General features: G+C 61.9%; 1 protein-coding gene across 4 annotated transcripts in view; it reads right to left on the reverse strand.

The window, feature by feature from the left end:
• Nucleotides 1-1,584: 1,584 nt before the first annotated feature.
• Nucleotides 1,585-23,357, reverse strand: part of TRAPPC9 (trafficking protein particle complex subunit 9) — a 383,909-nt gene continuing 362,136 nt past the window's right edge. For all 4 annotated transcript variants that reach the window (XM_065903184.1, XM_065903182.1, XM_065903183.1 and 1 more), the window contains 2 exons: nucleotides 2,839-3,059; nucleotides 1,585-2,336 (listed from right to left, as the gene is read on the reverse strand). In XM_065903184.1, coding sequence (XP_065759256.1) covers nucleotides 2,169-2,336; nucleotides 2,839-3,059 — 389 coding nt within the window. In that variant the 3' untranslated portion in view covers nucleotides 1,585-2,168. The remainder of the gene's footprint in view (nucleotides 2,337-2,838; nucleotides 3,060-23,357) is intronic.

Consider the following 23,357-nt stretch of genomic DNA (forward strand, 5'->3'; position numbering starts at 1 on the left):
CCGCGGGTCCTTCTGCACTGGCTTGTCCCCGCCCCCGACCCCTCACTCCCCCGTGGGGGGTCCTGGGGCCCTCAAGCGAAGCCCCTCCCTGGACCGACCTGTACAAGCAAGCAAGGCCCGAGAGGGTGGAGGCTGGTGGAGTGGGAGGAACGGACACCGTGGGCCTCGCGGCAGCTCTGCGTTTGCACAGTGCCCCCTCCCTGCCAGCTGAGGGCAGCTCAGCCCCGCTTGGGGCAGGACAGTACGCCCAGCCTCACCCCAGCTCCCAGCAGGCGACAAGTCGCCTGCAAAACCGCCGGGGGCAGCCTGGCCCGTGAGGCGCGGGCTTAGGCCCTGAGAGCCTGTGAGGGAAGAAACAGGCAGAGCGGCGAGCGTGGGAAAGCGGCCCTCCCGCCATCTCCCTGGTGAACCTGCCGGAGGGACAGAGCCGGCTCAGGCCGCCTATGGCCCTGAGCTCCGGGCGCCTGGACGCTCGGTCCCCGTCTGCACGGGGCAGTGCCCAGGGGCCCAGAGCGTTTGGGGACCGCCCAGCAGGGCCGGGTCCCCACCATGCCTGGCTCTGGGAGGCGCCGACCAGGAGACACATGCAGCCCGTGGGAGGCGGGCCGGGGCGTTCTCTGCTGCCTGGAGCCTGGAGCTCTGCTTGAGAGGTTTTCTAACCAGGGTGCGCCAGGCCCCGAAATCTCGGGGCTCCCAGCGGCCTCGCACCCCAGGCCCATGACGGCCTGCTCCCTGCCCCTCCCGCTCTGCCCCGTGTGGGGGTCAACCACGGCCCTGCTGCCGTGAGGAAATGGGGGGACCCAGGAGCCTTGGACACCTCTGGCTCCTCCCCAGCCCCGCTCTGTGCCTTGGGACCCGCGCCCTCTCTCAGGCCCCAAGACCCTGGTCAGGACAGGGGTTTGCTGGACAAGGCCTGCCTGAGGGTGCCTGGGCAGGGGTGGGCTCGGAACCCACCTGAAGTGAGAGCTGCGGGTGGGGAGCGGCTGCCCAGGGTGGGAGGCGCTGGGCGACCCTGGGAGCAGTGAGGGGGAGTAGGAGAAGGCAACCGTCATGGGCGGTGGGTCCAAGGCTGGTTACAGGACACCCACCTCCAATCTTCACCTCGACTTCTGGAGGCCAGTGTCACCCCCAAACACCTTCCCAACCGTGTGGATCTCAGGTGTGTGCTGAGTCGCTCAGTCGATCCCATGGAGTACACAGTCCATGGAATTCTCCAGACCACAATACTGGAATGAGTAGCCGTTCCCTCCTCCAGGGGATGTTCCCAACCCAGGTCTCCTGCACTGCAGGCAGATTCTTTACCAGCTGAGCCACCAGGGAAGCCCGTGTGTATCTCAGGAGAGGAAGTGAAAGGCTGGGAGGCCAGAGCCATCCTGGGGGCTGGGGGCTGAGTGCAGGACTCTAGACGGTGCTCCCAGAGAAATGAGGACCAGACCCAAATAGCACACGCCTGGGAAGCGGCAGGGGCTCACAGGGACAGACGGACACGGCTCCAACCCTGCCAGCCAGTGGCTATGCGTGCTGTGGGGGGTCGCAGGAATCCCTACCTGAGCTGGGGGGGCAGCCACCTGGCCGTGCTGGACAAGCAGAGGCAAGGATGCAGGTGACCAGCAGAGAAGCAAGGCAGGCCCTTTATTGGAGAATCTGTCACGGATACACGGACACACACAGGCCACACCCCCGAACCCAGCCTGGACCCAGCCCAGAGCCCAGGATGGCTGACGCAGGGTGTCCACTCCCCGGGGCCGGGGGAACTCTCAGTGTCACCCACAGGGCCGTCTCTCCCAGCTCGGCTGCCTCGGGGTCCCCAGGAGAAGAGCCAGCCCTTGGGGGATGCCAAGGGCCAAGGGGGCCAGGGGAGGCTCCCCAGACCCATCTGGGCAGGGCCCCTCCCTCACGCTCGCCTTCCCTTCCTACCGGCTGGGTGGTGAACCCCAGGTCATGGGAACATGTGCAGGGACCCCAGGCCTGGGCTGGGTGGATGGGTCATACTCTGGGGTCTGGGTCAGCATCTGCTTTAGCCCAAGCTCGCAAGGGACCCTGTGAGTCCCAGAGAGGACGTGGCAGGCAGACATGGTGGGTGCGGGCTGAGGGCCGGGTGGCCAGGAGGAGGGGGCCTCTGGTCGTCTCTCCCTGCAGGATCAGGGACCTGGGATGGGGTGGGGCGCTCAGCCTTGCGCCTCCAGGGCGCGCACGTGTACGCTGGGCAGGCAGAACCAGGATGGGGGCAGCTCCTTGCTGGGGCCGTCCTCGTGGAACCGGATGTGGAGGAAGAAGTCGCCTGTGTAGAGGAAGAGAAGCGCCCCGAGGCAGGCCACCTGGCCCGACGGCTGCACCTGAGAGAGGGGGGCAGAGGTGAGAGCCCGGAGCCACGGGGCCCAAAGCCTGGGGTTGTGGGGGCGGGGGGCCCCAGGCCTGGCTCCACGGCCCCCAGAGCTTCTCTGCGCTGTCGCCCCGCCAAGCCCCTGCACCTCTCTGCGCCTCAGCTCCTGTCCCGGGAAGGAGCTGACAGCACTTCCCTCCCTGGGCTGTCTGGGGGTCAGCGAGCTGGGGAGTGTTTGGGGCCAAGGCACATTGTCCACCGGTGACTGGAGTGGGAGGACCGTGCCTCATGACTGCATCTGCTCCTCTGGGCACAGTCACCGCCGAGCAAGGGGGGGCTGCCCGCAGTGGGCAGGGCGATGGTGCCCCGGATGCCCCACCCCAGCTCCTCGACAGCCCTGCCTCCCCATCGTGGCCCTGCTCCTGGGACTCGCGTACAGAGACGTGACCCATCCGGGGTCTCCGGGAGAGTCGGGTGGACAGGGGTCGGCCGCCCTGGGGGAGGGCCCCACGCACCTTGTCCAGGTAGAAGGTGCCAGAGCCCACGAAGGACACGGCGTGGTGCAGGTCGTAGTTGTGCACGCCGTTCTGGTGGTCCTGGAAGGGCACCACGCTGAGGGCGAAGGGCCCCACGCTGCGCGGGCTCCGGTTGGTCAGCCGCACCTCCAGGCGCACCGGGTCGCCCACCCGGCAGGCCGCCGCCTGGCGGTCACACGGTTGTCCATCCACCAGCACGTCTGCAGGGACACGGGGCACCAGAGCGTCAGGGCCCCGGCCGCCGGCCCGCCTCCCCCGATCACGCGCTCCTCCACCCGCCACGGCTGCCGCCCGTGCGGTGCCAGCCTGGGGGCGGGACGCCTGCAGGGCCCAGCCCCTGCCCTCCTGACCTACAGGCTGGGGGTCCTGGAGGGCCTCCTAGATGCCCCTGGCTGGAAGGGCTAAACTCTGGCCCTGACCCCCATGGGCTCCTGCAGGTGGCAGGCAGCCAGGAGAGGGACTCAGACCTGGAGGGGATCATACGTGGCCAAGGACCAGGCAGGGGCCCAGCCAGCTGGGCCTCTACGGAGTCACCTGCAGGGAGACCTGCCCAGAGGCCCCCCGTGAGGGCTGGGCTGGCCCTGCAGGCACCAGGGAGACAGGACAGCAGCTGGGGGGAGGCCTGGGGGTCACAGAGCAGGCTGAGCGCTGTCGGGCAGGGGGCAGGGAACAAGGGGCCCCACGGGGCGGGGGTCGGGCAAGCAGATGGGAGAAGCCACGCTGTGACCCCCAAGCAGGCCAGCTGGGGGACCTGCTCTCCGGCCTGGGCGCAAGGCACAGGCTGGGAGGTCAGTGATGAGTGTCCTGAAAAGAGGCTGAGGAGGGAGGGGCTGAGCGGCTTCTCCTGAGTCCTCCCGCTCGCCCTCGCCCTTTCTGGGCCCTTGGCATCCTCTCCTTTAGGAGATAAGAGGAAAGTCTCCTTCACAGAGGTTTTGCGAGAACCAGAAACCTGAAATCAGGGGGGCTGGGCCACCCGGCCACCCCGTAGATCTTACCACCGTCATGCCCACATCTACCCTGGGCGCCAGAGACTTGTGCGGGGCGGGCCAGGTCCCGGACCAACTTTAATCCCCAGCCCATGAGGACACTCTGCATTTATATAGCTTCTCCAGGCCCTTCCTCACCCGCGCGGGCTGGTGGGGAATGCGGATGGGGCGGGTGAGCCAGTGTGGTGCTGACGCGGTAAGACAGAGAGCACCTGGGCCAAGGACCCAGTCCTGCCAGCCTGTCCTGGGCCGCTGTGTCCAGGAGGGCCGCAGAACACAGCCCACCTGCCGGCGCGCCACATGCAGGACCTGGAGGGTCCCAGCCCCAGGGAGGGGGGCCCCCCCGGGGAGGTGGGGAGTGGTGTCCCGGCCTGGAGGCCTGTCTCCTGACCCTCAGACTGCAGGGGAGCCACACACCAGAGACCTCAATCTGAGTGCTCCTTGGGAGCGGTGGGCGGGACAGACACAACTCCAGCTCGGCGAGGTCTAGGCTCCTCCGTGAGAGACCCCCGGAACCCTGTGCCACCAGAGTGGGGGTGTGGGAGACAGAATGACACCCCCAAAGATGTCCACGCCCTACCCCCTGGAGCCCGAGTGGGGTGTTCCCGCACATGGTAGCTGAGTAGCTTGGAGCATCCAGGCGGCCCGACGTCATCATCTCCGAGGCCCTTGTAAGGGCAGGAGGGCAGGAGAGAGCCCGGGGAGGCTGTGTGGCCAGCGAGGCAGAAGACACTCAGAATAAAAGGGAGCTTTGACCACACGGTGGCCACCGACGCTGGTCTCCAGGGCCCTGCCCGGCTCTCAGCCAGGTTCCTCCCCCTCCCTGTGTTCCAATCACACTGCCTATCCACCCCAGTCCTCCTGCAGGCCCAGTCCATCCCGGCCCCAGGGCCTTTGCATCAGCCGGCACACCTGGGCCCCTCCTGGGAGAGGCAGTCTCTAACCACACAGCACAGAGCCTCCCTGCCCGGGACTGTCCCTCACTCTGCATCTCCTAACCCTTGGCATCTTCTCTCAAGTTCCCGCATTTGCCCACCTGTTTGTTAACTGTGTTCCTCTCTTCTTGCCCCAGCACCTGGGCCAGGCAGGAAGTGGAAATTAAGTCGCTCAGTCGTGTCTGACTCTTTGCAATCCCATCGACTGTAGCCTACCAGGCTCCTCCTTCCATGGGATTTTCCAGGCGAGAACACTAGAGTGGGTTGCCATTTCCTTCTCCAGGAGATCTTCCCAACCCAGGGATTGAACCCAGGTCTCCTGCACTGTAGGCAGATGCTTTACCGTCTAAGCCACCAGGGTGAAGTCTTAACCACTGGAACACCTGGGCCAGGCAGGCAATCTTCTATTTCATCTTTGTTGACCAAATGAATGGATGAATCAGAGTGGGCTTTGGGGCTGGGGTCAGTTCAGCTCAGTTCGGTTGCTCAGTCGTGTCTGACTCTTTGTGACCCCATGAACCACAGCACACCAGGCCTTCCTGTCCATCACCAACTCCCAGAGTTTACGCAAACTCATGTCCCTTGTGTCAGTGATGCCAACCAGCCATCTCATCCTCTGTCGTCCCCTTCTCCTCCTGCCTTCAATCTTTCCCAGCATCAGAGTCTTTTCAAATGAGTCAGTTCTCTGCATCAGGTGGCCAAAGTATTGGAGCTTCCGCTTCAGCATCAGTCCTTCCAATGAATATTCAGGACTGATTTCCTTTAGGATGTACTGGTTGGATCTCCTTGCAATCCAAGGGACTCTCAAGAGGCTCAAATCCTTGTGGCACCCCACCCCCTTTGGCCCCCCTGGAGCTCGAAGAGACTGGGCCAGGCCCCTAGACTGTACCACAGAGGGGACCTCAGAACTGAGCTGCCACCGCCCCGCTCTGATCCCGACTCACATGCCAGGCTTTTGTGGAGGAGATTATTCGTGCAGGAGCAGCTCATGTTGTAAGAAACCTCCTGGGAGCGGATTAGCCTCTTCCCCTGGAGCATTAAATCAGGCCGCAGTCCATCTCCTCCCGCCGCCCCCAGTCCGCTTCTCCTTCACTTTTAATACCAGCCAGAGTCACGGACTTCATTCTATCTGGCCCAGGATCCCTCCCGAAGCGGCTGCCGCGTTTATGCTACAGCACGTCGCCAGGCTCTGGCAGGAACACAGCTATAAATAGAAGGCGAGAGGAGGGAAGGGCCTGCGGGGCCCACTCCGGCGAGGGAGGCGCGGGGAGAAAGGCAGCTGGCCAGTGCCGGCCAAGGGCGGCCACCGTGGGGACGGTGGGATGGGGGTTCACGCGGGGAGAGCACGCAGAGGGTGGGGGAGCTGCCCGCACCCCAAGGCTGCACCTGGAGGCAGAGTGAGCATGATGTTGTCCCCCCACAACCCATCCAGAGCCTCCCCTGAGGCCAAGAACCCTCCCCCAGCAGCCTCCCGGGCTCCTGGAGGGCAGAGGGCACAGGTGTGGTTTCCGCAGGTTTTGAACAGGGATGCTGAGGTATAGAGAGGAGATGGGGCTGCCAGGACCCTGCCGGAGGGTGTGCCACCCGGGTGGGGTGGGGTGGGGCTGGAGTCCTGCTTCTGGGGTGGGGGCTCGGGCTCGGTCTTTCCGCCTTGGTTTCTCCTCTCTCCCAGGAGGAGTGGAAAGAGCTCTGCTTCCCCAGGCGGGGCCGGTTTTAGACCCCCGCCCAGCCGCACCAAATGCAGCCTCCGCTGCACTCTGCCTGGAGGGAGCTGGCCTTCCTGGGGCCCAGGAGACGCGGGGCACGGCACTCGCCACAGAGGGTTCCTGGCTCAGAGGAGCCCTGCAGCAGGGGCAGGGCCCGAGGTGAGGGGACGCCCGGCTCGGCCTCTGCACCCAGGCCCCCCACCCCCGACAGGCCTCTCATCTCACCATCACTGTTCTCGGGGGTGGCAGGAGCTCCTGAGGGCACCCTGGCCACGGTCCTAAGGTTTCATCACCTCACACAGTCCCCAGACCAAGCCCGACAGGTGGCGCGGACACGGCCTCACTTGCAGGGGACCCTGGCCCGGTGGCAAGAGGCCCGCGGCCGCCCAGGTGCGCAGCTGAGCGCTCAGCTCCCTCGGGAACCCTGATGGCCAGAGCTGTGTTATTTTTCACACAGCTTTGCTGAGATTTAGTTCACAAACCACAGCTCACCCACTGAAGTGCACAATTCCATGGCTTTTCATCTATTCCCAGGTCTGAGCAACCATTGCTACAGGCAACGCAAGAGCGTTTTCATCACCTCCAAAAGCAACCCCCTACCCCTTCTCCACTCCCACCTGTCCCCCACCCCCGAACAACCAGGATTCAAGCTTCTACCTCTACAGAAACCCCAGGTCTACGGACTGTCACACAAGAGTGGGTTACCATTCCCTTCTCCAGGGGATCTTCCCAACCCAGGGATCAAACCTGGGTCTCCTGTGCTGCAGGCAGATTCTTTACCGTCTGAGCCACCAGGGAAGCCCCATGACCACACATACTCGGTCTTTAGAGCAGGCTTCTCTCCCAGAGTGTGATGCTGTTGGGGCTGTCTGTGGGCGTCCATGCCTCGCTCCTTCTCACGATGGACACGCCACAGCTGGTCGTCCATGTGTTTGTGGACGGGCACCTGGGTGTCTCCGCCCTTGTCTGTAGTGAGCAATGCCACTGTGGACGCTAGAGGAGAGTGTCTGTGTGGACACAGTTCTCCGGTTCTCGAGGGCACGCACCTTGGAGCGGAATTGCCGGCTGGAGTAGGGGGGGTGCATTTAACCGGCCGAGGGATCACCAGGCTGAGGTCCCACCCGCAGCGTTCAGATTCTCCACGTTCCTCCCGGTACTTGCACTGCCCGCCTTTTCTGTCCAGCCATCCCAGTGTGGGTGCAGGGGCATCTCCTGCCGAAACCGCGCCTGGCCAGGCTGCTGCGGCCCTCGTGGTCCACAGGGCGGAGGTGGGTCTCTGCTGTCTGACCCAGACACAGGTTTGCAAAGGCCTTCTTTCTGGTCTGCTTCACTCATCTCTCCCTGGCTGGGAACCTTGTGGAATCCCAATCCCTTAACTCCACTTGTACTCTGGTGCCTGGGGCCGGGCCGAGGGCTGGGATGCAGACGGGGCCCCTCTCCTGGTGAGCACAGCAGAGGACAGCGGGCTGGGCAGACCCGAGGCCCGCAGTGTGTCAGGACCCAGACTGCAGAGAGGCAGCTGGGAGCAGGGGCTCCAGAGCCAAGAGAAGGGCTGGGTGGAGGGCAGAGCCCGAGGACAGCACGTCAGGGACACGACAACGGTCAGGCTGGCCCTGCAGTGTCCACAGCGTCTCTCCAGTACGGTCCAGAGTGGGTGGGTGTGAAGGTCAGGGGTGGGCAGACGCTCCTGGCACTTGAGAGACACTTGCCAGAGGGCTGTGAACAGTCCACTGTGGACCTTTCAAATGAAAAGACCTGCCTGGCGGCTCCCTGGAGTTGCGCTTCCTAGGTCTGTTCTGACGTGTGTGCGCGCACACGTATGTGTGTCCAGGGCCAAGGGCACGCTGTGAGGCATGGACAATGGGCAGGGTGGGACTCTGGGTGGAGCCTACACAGCATGTTCCCCTGGGGGCCGAAGGAGACTCAGAAAACATCAGCAGGCCCCAAGGCCACAGACAAGCCACTCTGCAGTGGCGACGAGGGGGGCCCGTGCGTTTCTTGTTCAACTGACTCACCTAACGGTCTACTCATTCCTTCCTTAGGGCTCGGCTCCCACAGTCGGCAGTGGGGGTCTGCTCTTCCCCTGGAGCCCAGACTCCCAACAAGGACGCTGTCCCGGGCTCACCTTTCTTTCTGGGCCTTTGGTTTCTTTGACAAAACTGGATGGCTAGGCAGACTTACAGTCTGATTCCGGACACAGCACTTTAGAGACACAAGGACTCCACAGGAGGAGTGAATGAGGGGGAGGCCCGAGAGGAGCCGGAGAGAGTCAGGTTCTCAAAGATCTACCAAGCGGGCTTCAGCTAAGATGTATTTGAATTTCAAATTTCACAAGGCACACACATTTTTCTAGTTGACATAAATCTTGGATGGGCCTAGATTTTAGAGCCAAATTTGATTCAGGCAAGGCTAGGTTTGAGAATTAATCAAGCTTTGTCACCCTTTAAATCAAGCAAAAGAAAAAAGACCTCAAGTGAGAAAAGAACAATAGCTGAGCCTTGGAATGTGGGCTGAGAACCAAGGCAAAGCCCCTGGCCAGTGAGTTTTGCTTCACCCTCCTCAACAGCAGCTGTCCTTGGGAGAAGGCACAGGCAGACCTAGCAAAAAACCCTGTAATTTCCCACAATCCAGGAAAAAGTGTTGAGCTTCCTCTACTGCAAATGTAGCTAGTTGCTCCATACGCAACCAAGTCAGTAGTCTTCCCTGGGTACCAATGAGAGCCAAGTCACTGACCTACTCTCTGTGGCTGTTAGGAAGCTCAGAGACAAGAGTGTACCAACCTAGGGCACCCACATTTCAGTCCACACACACACTCACGCATGCACACCAGCCTCTCCTACCATGCCCAGTCCTCCAAGTCTTGACCAACTGCACCAAATATGGTTTCCCTCAGTCCAGAAGTTTTCAATGTTACTTTGCTACTTTACTGAGAGAGAGTTGGAAAAAGAGGTTAGAAGTGAAGAAATGCCCTGCAGGTGGGGGTGATGGTGTTCTGGGAGAAGATCTTACACAAAAATAGGCAGTGGGCATCTGGGAAGAAGGTGTGAAACCACTCAGGCCCCCTGTGCCTCCCCCTGCCTCTGAGCCTCCCTCCCTGGGGGAAGGGAGTGGGTCCCTCTGTCTGCTGTGTGGGGGCTCAGACAAGGAGATGTGATGGGAGGGATGGACCAGGGGCAGGGCTGCCCCCAAGAGCTCAGCTCAGGCTGGCTCGTCCTGCCCATGGGCGCTTGTCAAGGTGAGCACCATGTGAGACCAGGGCTCTGCTCTCAAGGCGCCAAACGTCCTGTGTTTTTAACAGTCACTGAGGTAGCTAATTAGTTCATAAACCAGAATGCCTCCTCCCCAGCACCCGGGAGGAAGACTGCTCCAGACCCACACATGTAATTACCCTCCAGTTGAGAACAGCTCCTGAGGAGCCGTTTGGCTCTCTTGGGTAAATAATTTACTTTTACAACTTTTCATTAAAGATTAAAGGGAATTAAATTAAAATTAAGGCGAGCTGGAGTTGGAGGGGAGACGCATGAGGCTGGGAGCTGGCTCATGGAGGTGTTCTCGGGCTTCCTGGGCACGTCCGCGCAGGGGCCAGGTCGGGGGAGCTTCAGGCAGCTGTGTCCCGCGTGGCCCATGGCTGCCCAGGGACCGTGCGAACCTGCTTCAGTGACGGAGAGAAATGCACTCAGCCCACCCCACCCGCCAGGTCAGGGGTGCCCCTGCCCATGGTCGTCCCCCGGGCCGGCGGGCCAGGCGAGCAGGGTGGTAGAGTTCAGACCACGTCCTGGTTCTGGGAGAGCCTCCTCCCCTGATGCAGCCAGAGGGCTGGGGTGCAGGCACAGCTCAAGGCCGGGTGGGTGTGAAGAGCCTGCGTTCAGGGCAGGGTCTTGCCAGAGGGTGCCGCGCTGCTGGCCAGCCCTCTGTCTCCTCCCTGGCAGCGCACCCCAGCCCCTGGCGGGCTCATGGCCCTGTTCACCTGCCCTGTCCGCCTGGGGGCCTGCTGGGCTGGCCCTTCCCTCACAGAACACTTGCCCTTGTTCTGGTGGCAGAAGCCGGCTGGGTGTTCACCAAACCAGTCCCTTTCCCCCAGGGCGCAGCGCCTGCAACAGTGACGCCTGGACACAGGCCTGAGTCGCGGCCAGGGGACAGTAGGGGGACAATGACACACGCCCCGCAAAGCTGGTCCACAAACACATCCCTCCTGCAGTCCCCGCTCAGCCAAGTGACAGAACTAAAGATGCTGAGATGGGTCCAGGGAGGAGCCACAGGATAAGGGCGGCAGTGCGGTGGGCAGGGCCACAGGTGGTTGGGCGGGGCCAGGGCACCCCATGAGTCCCAGAGAGACCCCAACACTCACACTAGGAGACATAAAGTACAGCTTCTGTGTTGGGGCTGTTTGTTACAGCTGTGTGGCTTATAGGCCTCCAGGGCTCGTCCATCCAAACTCTCCTTTCAGAAGGGACTCTGGAACCCGGCGCAGAGTTGGTGCGCCCAGGGCAGGGCTGCGAGTACGACGCGGGGTGGGTCCTGGAACCCGGGGGCCCCTCCCTTCCCCACTGGAACAGAACTGCCTTCTGCACGGGGAACACCACCACTGCATGCTGGAGACAGGACCTCCATTAAGTCCTCTGTCTTCAGCCTTCTCTTTCTGGACAAGCACCTCACAACTGATGATAAACCAGGGGGAAAAAGGGACAAAAGAATGAACGCTGTGCCTGCTGGCTGGTGGCATTATGCAAAGACATCATTCTGAGGACAGCAGAGAATTTAAAATGACTCCGCTGTCCCCGAGCAGCATCCCTACCTTTTCAATCTCTCATTTTTCATCATCTCTCAAGACTTTCTCAATAAAGCGGCGATCGCTGCCACCCAGGCAGGCCCCTCCGCGGCTCCTGTGGCTCTGTGTCCAGCCTGGTCCTCCCCACACCCAGACCGCCTCCCCCGCAGGGTCAGACCGCACAGGTGGCTGCTGGCGCCAGGAGGACAGGGAGGAATCTAAGACCTTCCTTCCCAGATGAGAGAGCCAGGGCCAGAGGGAGGGGCACGTGGTGGGGGGGGGGTCATCCCAGCAGGCATGGGAAGGGGCTGTGCAGCTGGTTTCATGCTGCTGGGCCTTTGCACAGGCTGGGGCTGCCCTGTCTGCCTATCCAGCTCAGCCTCACCTGCGCTGTGCTCAGCACTCGGCATTTACCTGGGGTCCTGCCTGCACAACAATGTGTGCACACCTTCTTCCATCCCTGGTGCCCAGCAGGGCCCAGGTACCTTGGGTCTCCCCGGGATTTGCAGACATTTTGCTGTCTGGTAGTGGGGCCAGGCCTAGAAGCCAGGTCTCTGGATTCCTGGGTCAGTCCAGAAGGTTGGGGGGTAGGGGGAGACAGCCAAGAAGAAGAGAAAGGGTTTCCATTGAGATGACATAAAAGGGTGTCGGTGAAGAATCTGTCTGCAACACAGGAGACCGGGGTTTGATTCCTGGGTGGGAAAGATCCTCTGGAGAAAGACATGGCAACACACTCCAGTATTCTTGCCTGGAGAATCCCTTGGACATAGGAGCCTGGAGGGCTACAGTCCATGGGGGCTCACAAGAGTCAGACATGACTTAGCAACTAAAGCACCACCACCAAAAGGATGTTAATACAAGACTGATGGCCTCCAGAATGTTCTAGACCAAGCTGAAGGCTGCCTGCTGCTCCTCCTCTGCTTGCCCTTCCCCAGCGTCCTGTGACACCCCTCCTGCCATCCATCACCTCCTCACAGGACCCCCAATACTCTCTGTCTTGCCAGCTCCTCTGGTCCTTTCTAAAACTCAGCTCGAGCAGCACTTTCTCCAGGAAGACTTCCTGAATCACACCCAGCCTTGCACAAGGCTATATCATATATAGCCTCATGCCAGGATTTTCCATTGACAAATGTCTCATTGATTTGAAGCTCATTGAAGGTGAGCTCTTTGAAGGTAGGGCTCGGGGTTCAGTCACTGAACTGACGAATGAATAAGGCCTGCCTATGGCTTGCTGTGTGACATCACTTAACTTCTCTGAGCCTCTGCTCGCTCATCTAAATATAACATGAGAGGAATGAGCTGGATGGCTTCAAGACAGGCTTCATGGTGCTCAGGCCTGGGCTCAGCCCTCCAAGTCCACTTCAGACCGTTCTCTCTACTGAGCCAGGGTGGCATGCAGGCTCACTTGGGATCTAGTCACTATACCAGGACTGTCGCCCACACCCCCACCCCCGGTCTCAGACTTTTTGCACACAGCCCAGGGCCTGACACCTGCTTGGTGTTCGATCAACATTTATCATGTCAAATGGACTCTTTAAGCAGTGACAGTCAAGGCTTCCCACAGACGCGTAGCATCCCAGAGCACGCGGGTCACTCGGGAAGGACACAGGCCACAGGAGAGCCTGCCGAGCGGCATCTGCACCTGAACCACGGGAGCCGGGCTGCTGGACAGATGGCACGGTGCTGAGCCGGCTGCCCTGCACTGGACTAGGGTCAGGCTCGGGCCACTCCTGTCCGCGAGAAGGGGCGCCCACTAGGCCCCAGGGCACTGCCCTGCCGAGACTTGGCCTCCAGCCCTTTGGCAGGTGGGCTTCGGGGCTCAGGAGGAGGCGGTAAGGGGTCCCCCATGGACCCTCTGCTCAGGCCGGGGTGGGCAGCACCGCTGAAGGCCCCTCGGTGGAGCACGCAGTGTGGGGTGAGGGTGGGGGTAAGGCCTGCACAATCCCACTGCCCCTCCCCTGGCCCGGGGCACCGGGGTCAGACAGGGCAGGCAGACTCCAGAGCAGACCAGCCTGCAGACGACGGGCCTGGCCGGCTGTCCACGCGGCGAGGACCTTGTGCTGGGCCTGACACCCTCACCAGGGGCGACCCTGCAGACGGAGGCCCCGGCCCGGCTTCTCTGGCAGCGCCCTGAGCATCCCAGAGGCTCCGGGGAGCTGACACACATGAGGGTCCAGCCTTTCTTGGACTAGGGCGGGCCCCCTGAAAATAAGTGTGGGCCGATCGGCTCCTGGGGGCCCGTCTCCCGGGGGCCCATGCCAGCTCCCATCTGCTACCCTCCGTGTCTCCTCTGCCAGAGCTGCGCCTGGTGGAGGACAGGTGTCCAGGGCCACTGCCTCTCCTACTGGCCAGGCCCTCCGTGTGCAGAGGAGGACCTGGGGCCAGGCAGCACCCCCATCCCGTACGGTGTGCTGTGGAAGGCGCCAGGGCTGGGCCAGGCTCCGGCTAAGGGGCCCCTCGAGCAGCCCTGAGCTGGAAGAGAAGGCCCTTGCCCAGGGGCCCACAGCGGACTCATGGCCTCTGCTCCTAGACGGGCCTCGCGCCACTCTGGAAGGACTGCTAGCCTCTCTGATGCACTCAGTGTCCCCAGAGGCCCCACAGCCAAGGTTTCCCCTCTCCCTGCAGGCCCCTGTGCCCCTGCTCCCTCCTCCGAGAAGCCCTCCTACACCTACACAAATAGAGCACGGAGCCCCTAAAGCTCCTGCCCACCCCCCAGTTCCTTGCCCTGTCTGTCTCTGAGCTGCGACTGCTTCCTTCTCAGCACCAAGCAGGGCCTGAGCCCCTCCGAGGTCACCAGGCTCCGTGAACACGCCGGGCTCCACAGCCCCAGCGGGGAGGCTCCAGGCCTTCAGTCCCCGCTCAGACACCCCGGGGGCCTCCCTCGGCACCGGCTGATGGGATGGGACCGCTCACAAACCTCTTCCGGGTCACGGAACTTCCCATCTTCTTTGGTGATGACTTCCACAGGTCTGGCCCCGCTACAGAAAGCATCAGGCCTGACCCCCGGCCCCCAGCCTCAGGCCCTGCGTTTAAGTCTGCGGAGGACAAACTTCTCACCCCCTGGGCTGGGGACCCTATGAGAAGGCCCCTCAGCTCAGGGGCTGCGACCACCCTCCGCTCCCGTAAACGGGGTCGAATCTCAGTCCAAAGCTGACACAGGCCTCACTGGCTGTTTGCCCAGTGGTTTCTTATTAACTGAAAACTAAAAATTAAAGACAAAAAGTCTCCAGAGATGCAGGAGGGAGGGGGTGGGGATTAGGGGCTCGCAGATGACCCCGGGGAGCTGGGCCTCCACCACTCCCCGGAACACGGTCACCTCCCTAGACCGCGTGCCGGGGTCTGCAGCTGAGGGGCAGCAGGGCCGGGGCAAAGCGAGGCCCGTATGACCTCACCAGAGCCCTCTCCACCAGGCCATGTCTCCGCGGCCTTCATGACCTGCCGGCAAAGGCTAAGCGAGGCTGGGAGGGGTCTGCCTGCTCCTGGGTCCCCAGCAGATGCTCAGGAAATCCTTGCGACACACAGCCACCCGGCCCTCCAGTCCTGCAGCAGCGGGCGCGCCAGGGCCGCCACCTGCCCAGGGCCCCTGGGTCCTCCCACAGACAGGCAGCAGGCTGTGGGGACGCCTCTTCCCTGGGGAGCTGCGGGGACGGCAGCGCTATATCATTAGGGCACCGAGCTCGAGGGGGTGCACGTGACGTCCGCCCACCCTCGAGGGTTGTCAGACCCCAGTCTTCGGAGGCGGGGTGTCTGGTCTAGGAGCCGGCAGGCCCATCTGTGAGCCCCGGCTCAGCTTGGGAAACACCGTGGTCGTGGCTCAGTGAGTGGGACCGGCGCCCCAAGTCCAGTAAAAAAAAAAACACATGTCATTTGCATTCCACCTCACAGCTCATCACCAGGCCTGGGGTGTCTGTGGCCTAAATCAAACCACAACCACCCGCAAGGTGTGGAGGCCTCGGGACTCCAGACCTAAGTTGAGACTCCAAGCCAGACGGGTGTCCCCAAACTGAGTCTCCCTGAGGGGGAACGTGAATGCTGCACGGTCAAGCTTGGGGCACTGGACGATCTGGGGAGGGGCTGCCATGGATGTGCTAACCCTAACCCTAACCTAACACTAATCCTAAGAATAACCCTAACGCTAACCCTAAACCCAAACACTAAACCCTAACCCTAACACTAAGCCTAACCCTACCACTAAGATTAACCCTAACCCTAATCCTAAGCCAAACCCTAACCCTAATACTAAGCCTAACCCTAAACCCAAAACTTAACCCCTACCCAACCCTAAAACCTAACCCCCAACCCTAACCCTAATGTTAACCCCTAATCCCTAACCCCTAACCCTAACCCCAACCTTAACCCCAACCCCTAACCCAAACCCTAACCCTAAAACCATAAACCCTAATCCTAAACCCTAACCCTGACCCCTAACCCTAACCCCCTAACCGCCAACCCTAACACCTAACCCCTAACCCCAACCCCTAACCCTAACCCTGAAACCATAAACCCTAATCCTAAACCCTAACCCCTAACCCTGCGGCGCCACTGCCCAGCCTACCCCCACCACATCCATGAAGCAAACCCTCTGCCTCTTTCACCTCCCCTCCGCCCCCAGCAGTCCCCCACTTGCGCACACACCCTGGTCCCTTCATCTCCCCACGTGACCCAGAGCCCTGCCTCCCCATAGACGGTCGATGGTGTCAAGGCCAGGCCCACGGTCAGAGGCCAAGCCCCTCAGCCCTGAACAAGCCAGGAACTCCAGTGGGTCTGCGGACTCGCAGCCCCCCAGCCCCAAAGCCCAGAGACAAGGAGCTCCCCGTCTTTCTGGCTCAGCCAACTGTCTATAGGGCCAGAGGCCATGAAACATCTTGGGAGATGAGTTCACTCAGCCCTGGGCTGGGGAGCCCTGGGGCCCTGGGGCCCTGGGGATTCATCACGGGGTGGGGGGGCGCTGTGGCACTCACTCTGGGTTCTGGAAGTCCCCAGGGCATGTGCCGGCCACCCTGGCACTCCTCCTAGTGTGACGACACCCTGGGTTGTAAGACGGTAGGGTTTACCGCTCACTGCCGCTGGGCTGGGCACTGGTCAGAGACTCCTGTAACCCTTGGCCCCCCAGCACCCCGCCCCCGTGCTGCAGGGAAGGTATCAGTGTTGCCGCTTTATAGACGAGAAGGCTGAAGCCCAGGGAAGTTACGGAAAGGCTCGGCATCACCTGGGCTGCCCCACACCCGCGCCTATGCCTGGGACAACTTGACTTAGTCCTGGTGGCCCGTCAAAATCCTTGCCCCTCCGGGTAGTCTGACCTGGGCTCCAGGCCGGGCTCTCCATCCTCACCTGACCCCCAGACGGCGTCACAGCTGCCCCTTCCTCCCAGAACCGCCTCCTCTGGGCTGTGAGCCCGTGCCCCCTCCCCTCTGAAACCTGGCCCCCACGCCAGGCTCCTTGCAGGCCCCCCGTCCTGCTCCACCGCACACAGCAGGCCAGCCCCTCGGCCGCCCCACGTGGCATCAGATGGACCCTGCAGAGGCCACCAGATGCTCCTTTTCACTCCCACCTCCACCAACGCCACTCCAACCCTGCTTTAAGAGAGACCCCGAGGATGGGGTGAGTGTGGGGGGCTGAGGGCAGCTCCCAGGCTGGAGGGGGTCAGGGCAGGGTGGGGGTGAGGGCAGAGACAGAGGTGTGCAGGCGAGAGTCCCTAGAGGGAGGGCTTGGGGGTGGTTTTCGGAGAAGCACAGAGGAGGTGACGCCCAGCTCAGAGAAGCTTGTGAAGGAGCAGGTGCGGGGACTTTGAATCGCTGAGACTGGGGTGGGGGGGGGGGGGGTTTGGTTATTCAGCCTCTCTGCCTCACCCTCGTGCCCTCCTGGTTTGACTGATTAGCCTCCTACCGTCACGTGAGAGGCAGCCCATACCTCTCTGGGCCAACACAGCACTGCTTCCAGGAGAAAAAAGGAATGTTTCAAAGCAACGTGGATGCTGACTGTGTGCCGTGTTGTCTGCTTAATTAGCAGCAAAGGCATTTCGGCCCCAGAGCAGCACCCTGGGCAGGGGACCGAGGCTTCTGACACATGGGGGCTGGTTGCCGAGGCTGGGGAAGAGACCTGCCAGGCCGGGCCCGGCACGCCGCCGGCTGGGTTCAGGGTGGGAGCACAGGTGGGGACTGCCTGCCCCGGGGCCAGATATTCAGCAGCTCTAAACCAGGCCGGTCAACCAGGAGGAAGGTGCATCATGTTCCTAACCTGACACACACACCTCCATCGTGGCCGGGAGCCCAAGTCCAGGGTTGCAAGCATGGCCCTCGGAGGTCGGGGCTGGGACAGGACGCGGTGCAAGCACCAGGCCTGGGAGGTCCCCTCCCTCCCCACCCTGGAGGATCAGTCACTTCAGTCCTGTCGGACTCTGCGCGACCCTATGGACTAGCCCACCAGGCTCCCCGGTCCCTGGGATTCTCCTGGTGGGAACGCTGGAGTGGGTTGCCGTGGCCTCCTCCCTCCTTACCCTTGCGGGGGATGTCATTCCCTCCCACATCTCCCACCACCTCCGGGGCTGATGACCCAGTTCTGGGTTCAGACCCATGGAACCCGGGCCTCTGCACCTCCCCTACCCCAGGGGTCGCGCTGGCAAGCCCTCCATCACTCTCTGCTCTCCGGGCCGGGCTGTGCCCCCGGCCCCACAGAGACGCCCCGACAGTCAACCTGAGGCCAGAGCCGCCCAGCTCTGCCCTGGTTTCCACAGTGCACGGCTCCTTTGGCTCCAGCGCCCTCAGTCCTGGACTGGCTGCCCCGCTGCACCTCTGCTGTCCCCCCCCCCCGCCACCTGCCTCCTGCCCCCCGGCTCTGGTACCAAGGTCAGATGCAGACCCCTGACTGACATGCCCCGCGGCACACAGAGCCGTGAGGAGTACAGACGGCCCTCCGCAGTGGGTGGGGGGCTCTGGCCACACCCCCACACACGCTGATCAGGGGGCAGCCCCAGTTGGGACAGGCTGGATCACGGCTGACAGTACCTCGGTGGTGCCTGCTGCTGCAAACAGGGCAGTCCAACCCCCCCAACCCCGCCTCCTCGAGGCTGGCTGGAGGGAGGGCTGCTGCTTTAGAGACCCCCAAAGAAAGGCTGTAATGAGCACTGTCAGGTGCCGGCATGCAAATCAGGATGCTGGAAACAGTTTGTTCTCCAGAACAATTTCATCATCGCCACCTCCTTCCAAGCAGCACCTGTTTGCTTAGGACGCGGGTGGGCCAGTCAGGCCAGGCTCTGTGGGGCCAGAAGCCCTAGGCAGTCCCTCATCACTGCAGCTCACCAGGAAAATGAGAGTGGAAACCAAGGCCCAGGCTCCGGGGGTCACAGGGCTGCACGTTTGGGGTGGAACCCTGAGCCCACCACTAGCCACCCCACCATCCAGCTTCCTGAAGTGGAACAGGTCTTAGTAACAGGGCTGGTGGAAACTTCTACATTCCCTCATCAAACAGGAGAGAGAGGAGTATTTACTGAGGGCCTTGGCTTGACGCTAGCAGGATGCAGACACAGCAGCAGGCATGTTTCAAATGACCCTCTGTCTTCTCAGCAGCCCAGTAAGCGACAGTTGAGAGAGAGAAAAATACCCAGGGTCGGAGAGCTTAAGTGATGTGCCTGTGCCCTCGAGCGGCGCTGGGGTTAAAGCGTGGCTCTGTCTGAACGCATGGCTTGGGGTATTTCACCAAAACCACACTAAGGCCTGGCCTTCTGGAAGAATGAGACATACGGTGGACTCATCTAGGAAAACGACTCTCTATTGAAATGCCTTTATCCAGTCCTAGAGAAACAGGATCTGGGGAACACTGTGGTCCGTCTTCCCCTGCAGAGAGCCCTTTAGGTCTGTCCTTCCATCCGTCTGTTCACCCAACTCAGGTGTTCTCACTGGGCCCACAGGAAAGCAGCAGACAAGTAAACACACACTCACACCCGTGCACGCACGTCTCAGCTGGCTGGGCGGGCAGTCCGGAGGTGTGGAGGAGGAGGGCAGGGTGGGAGGCTGATATACGCTGGCTGTCAGGGGCGTTCTCTGTGAGCAGGGGCCGGATGTACAGACGGACACCTGGAGAAAGAGTGCTGGCAAAGGGAGAGAGGGTAGGGAGGCCCCAGGGGCCAGGCGGAAGTGTGTGGTCCTTCCACCCGGTGAGATGGAAAACACAGGGGACCTTGGCCTTGCGGCCTCACTGGAGCTGCAGGGAGCTGGCAGTGCGGGATGGGAGCTGAGCCAGTCAGGGGGCTCCCGCGGGTGACTGGGGAGGCGGCGGAGCGGCGGCGGTGAAGGAAGGTGCAGTCCGACCCAGCGGGGTTCTGGAGGCTTCGTGAGCACATCACCAGTGTGGAAGGCGCCCAGGGGTGAAGCCTGAGCCACCACATGGGCTGACTAGGGAGGGGGCCACCGCGGAGTCCGGAGTAAGCAGAACGTGATTTGGGCGTGGTGAGCCGCAGGGCCCCTTAGACACCCAGGGAGGTGTGTGAGGGGCTGAGGACAGGCGTGGACACAGACACGTGTCCTGGTACACACACACCTGGGAAACACCGCACTCCGTGAGAGCTGGGTGCAAAGCCACGTGCCGTGCGATGTGCTGATGCGGACTGTCCAGAACAGGCAGATGGCGAGAGAGGAAGCAGATGGGTGGTCGCTGGGGGCCCCAGGGCAGATGGGGAGTGACAACTACTGGGACTTTTGTGGTGGGGCCAGGAGACTGCTCGGACAAGGCCCTGGCGACCCACTCCAGTACTCTTGCCTGGAAACTCCCATGGGTGGAGGAGCCTGGTGGGCTGCAGTCCATGGGGTTGCGAAGAGTCAGACACGACTGAGCGACTTCACTTTCCCTTTTCCCTTTCATGCATTGGAAAAGGAAATGGCAACCCACTCCAGTGCTCTTGCCTGGAGAATCCCGGGGACGGGGGAGCCTGGTGGGCTGCCGTCTACGGGGTCGCACAGAGTCGGACACAACTGAAGCGACTTAGCAGCAGCAGCAGGAGACTGCTCCAAAACCAGATGTCGGTGCCGACCCACGGCTCTGTGAAGACACCAGAACCAGAGGAGCAAACCCTGTGACACATAAGCCCTGTCTCCGCTTTAAGAAAGGAGCTGAGGGCGGGGATGGAAGCAGAGCCACACTGGATGAGAATCCAGGTGCAGGTCAGAGCCCAGGGGCCCTGCGACACCTGGGGTGGGGGAATGAGGAGAGACGGCAGGGGAGTGGACGGCATGACCCCAGGGAGAAACGTGTCCCAGGAGCCCAGTGGACCAGGAATGAGGAGGACGATGTGATCGACGGTGACAGTGTAGTGACAGGACTGGGGTCCCAGGCGGTGAGCAAGGGGAAGGAGGGGGCTCGAGAGAGCCTGGAAGAGGCAGGAGCGGGTGGAGAGCACTCACTGAGGCTGCGGCTGTAGAGGAGGATGGGGTCACAGGAGGCCGCTGACACCGTGGGGGTCACAGCGTCTGTGCAGAGGGAGGCGGGGATGGGAGATACCGGGCAGCAAGGGGATGGTGCTGAGAGCAGGACAGAGCCCGTCGCAGAGGGTGGGCCCGTGCGGAGGCCCCAGGGAGGATGCCCACAGCCCACGCCCCTGGCCGCACTTCACACTAGGCTCCGGCATGGCCCTTGTCTTGGGGCGGCCGCCTCCGCTTTCCCAGCACCAGGTTGGATGCCCACTCAGCCGGGTTGCTTACCCCTCCGGCGAGTGCACTTCCGGAGTCTAAATGCCCAGGACACACCAGTCCCACGGCCGGCATCTAGGGGAGCCCTCATCCCTGGGGGTTCTGTGCGGAGTAAGGGAAAGACGGCCGGATCTGAGCCAGCCAGGCCCAGGGGATCTGAGTCCCCTCACCCAGTGGGTTTGGGCATCGGATCCCACCAGTGAGTTCCAAGGGCCTCGGGGTGAAGGAGACACCAACGCCTGGCAGAAAGTGTGTGTGTTCTGGTTCCACAGCTGCACACCTCTGCCCCCCCACCCCCGCCCCATGGGACAATGCCCCTCCAGGGCTTCTGTCTTCTCTCCCGGCTCAGCCCTAGCACCTGGCACACAGCAGGCCTTCAGGAACGCAAGACCAATAGTCATTAAAGGGGCTCTGTGGTCAGTCTCGGTCAGCAGATACTTGGGTTCCCCCGGAGGAATACTGAGCACCTCTCTGGGCCGCCCAGAGCTGGGGGAGGGTCTCACCCCACGTCCATGCACCCTGCCAGCCTTCCCTGACCCCGGCTGGTTTGTCTGCCCTCCACCCTATTGCTCCTTGCTTACAGACCATGCTCAGAAGGGGTCTGGGTAGACATTGGAGTTCTGGGGGCAGGAGGAGGGAGGACCAGGCAGAGCTGGGGAGAGTCCACAGTGGGTGGGGGCTCTGAAAGCTCAGCCCACCTCCGCAGGATCCTGGCCGCCCCCCTGGAAGGACAGGCACGCGGTGTGGACTTGTGCGAGTCTGCGCCTTCCTGGATAGAAGGTGCAGTTTTTATCTGATCCTTGAGATACCCTGGGGCCCCGAGGGGTTAGTGGCCAGTGTCCTGAAGGATGGTTGGGCCCAGGAGGAGGAGAGGTGAGGGAAAGAGACTGAGTTAAGAGGAGGAGACAGGAAAGGTGGCTGCAAGATTTGTGCGTGGCTCAGAATCCCCATCAAGGACTGACAAGAGAAGGCGGATTATAAAGTCCCTCAGGCAGGCTACAGAGCCGGGGTCCCCCGGGGGGGAGGGCAGGCCCCATGTGCTGAGTCAGGGGAGACACTGGAGGCTGAAAGCAAGAGCGGTAGGCGTGGGTGTACGAGACCCGCGTGCTCGGAATGCAAGGCCTGCTCCACTCTGCTAGTGAGTTACACCCAAGACAGTCCTTCTCCCACAGGTGGGTTTGCACCCACAGGGCGAGGACGATCCGCCCCGATCACACGCCCCTGGCACCCCTCCCATCACGAACCTTGGTGGGGCCGGGAGTGGGAGACTCACTCAGCCAGGTTCTCCGGCACCTGATCCAGAGCTCGGAAACTGGTGGTGGCCCCTTTAAGGACACAGAACTCTTTGTCCCCAAAAGGGTTACAAGTACAAAAATAATCACGCAGCAATTTTCATAGACACAACATCTAACACACAAAGCAACTCAATAGCAGGATGTTTTGCTTTTTTCCCCTTTTTCACAAGGCCCCAAGGGGGCTTGCCAAACCCCTTTGGCCCCAAATATCAAGGAACAGCCACAGAAAGGAGGAGGAGCTTCCCAGCCTTGTGGGGGTGGGGACCTGTCCCTGGGCTGGCCTCTCAGCTCCGCCCCCACCTGGGAACAGAGGGGGCCAGAGTACTAAGGCCCCAGCCCACCAACCTGGGACCAGTCCTCTGCTGTGCCCCAAGGCCCCAGCCCACCTCTGAGCCTCCATCCCCAGGGTGAGCATGACGGCTGAATGCTCATAAGCCCCCAAGGAGACAGACCACTTTTCTGCAAATGCACACTGCTGCCCACATCTGCAGCCTTCCTTCAAAACACAGGCATGGACCCCTGCACCAAGGGCTCTGATATCAGACACCCACTCACATCAGGGCTCTCAAGTTTACCACCCCCTGGACTTCGGAGGGGTCGGGCCACTTTGGAGCACTTCCAATTCCTTCTCTGTGACGTGCTAACCTGGCATTGCGTGGGGACGCACAAGCTAGCCCCTGAAAAGGCATTCAGCTCGAGGTGTTTGCACTCAGGGTCTCAATTCCAAGCTCCCTGCCAGAGAAGACCACAGAGGGATCTCAGGGCTGGGGTCTGCCTGCACCGGCGTCCGAACCTGGCTCCTCCCGAGCACCTTCCTCAAGGGGAAAGCCAGGCCCACATCGCATCCCCTGCGAGCGTCTGTTCTCCAGAGGGGCTCGCTGGTCTGGGTGTCCAAGAGCTCGCTGCTATAGCGTCGTCACAGGTCCTGACTCCCTACTACGAGTGTGTGCACCCGCACGACTGCAAGCCCGGGCACAAGCCCACCGCCAGTCACAGCACTGTACCTGCTGCTGGCCCCTCCGGAGGCCGCGAGGACCACGGTGATGGCCATGGCCCCTCCTGTCTCCAGGGCCTTCGTATAACACCTGTCTCACTTCTCACTGCAGCGATGCCAGGTGGGAAGGGCGA

The sequence above is a fragment of the Muntiacus reevesi genome, chromosome 12, assembly GCF_963930625.1.
Source record: "Muntiacus reevesi chromosome 12, mMunRee1.1, whole genome shotgun sequence".
In the NCBI taxonomy this organism is placed as follows: domain Eukaryota; kingdom Metazoa; phylum Chordata; class Mammalia; order Artiodactyla; family Cervidae; genus Muntiacus; species Muntiacus reevesi.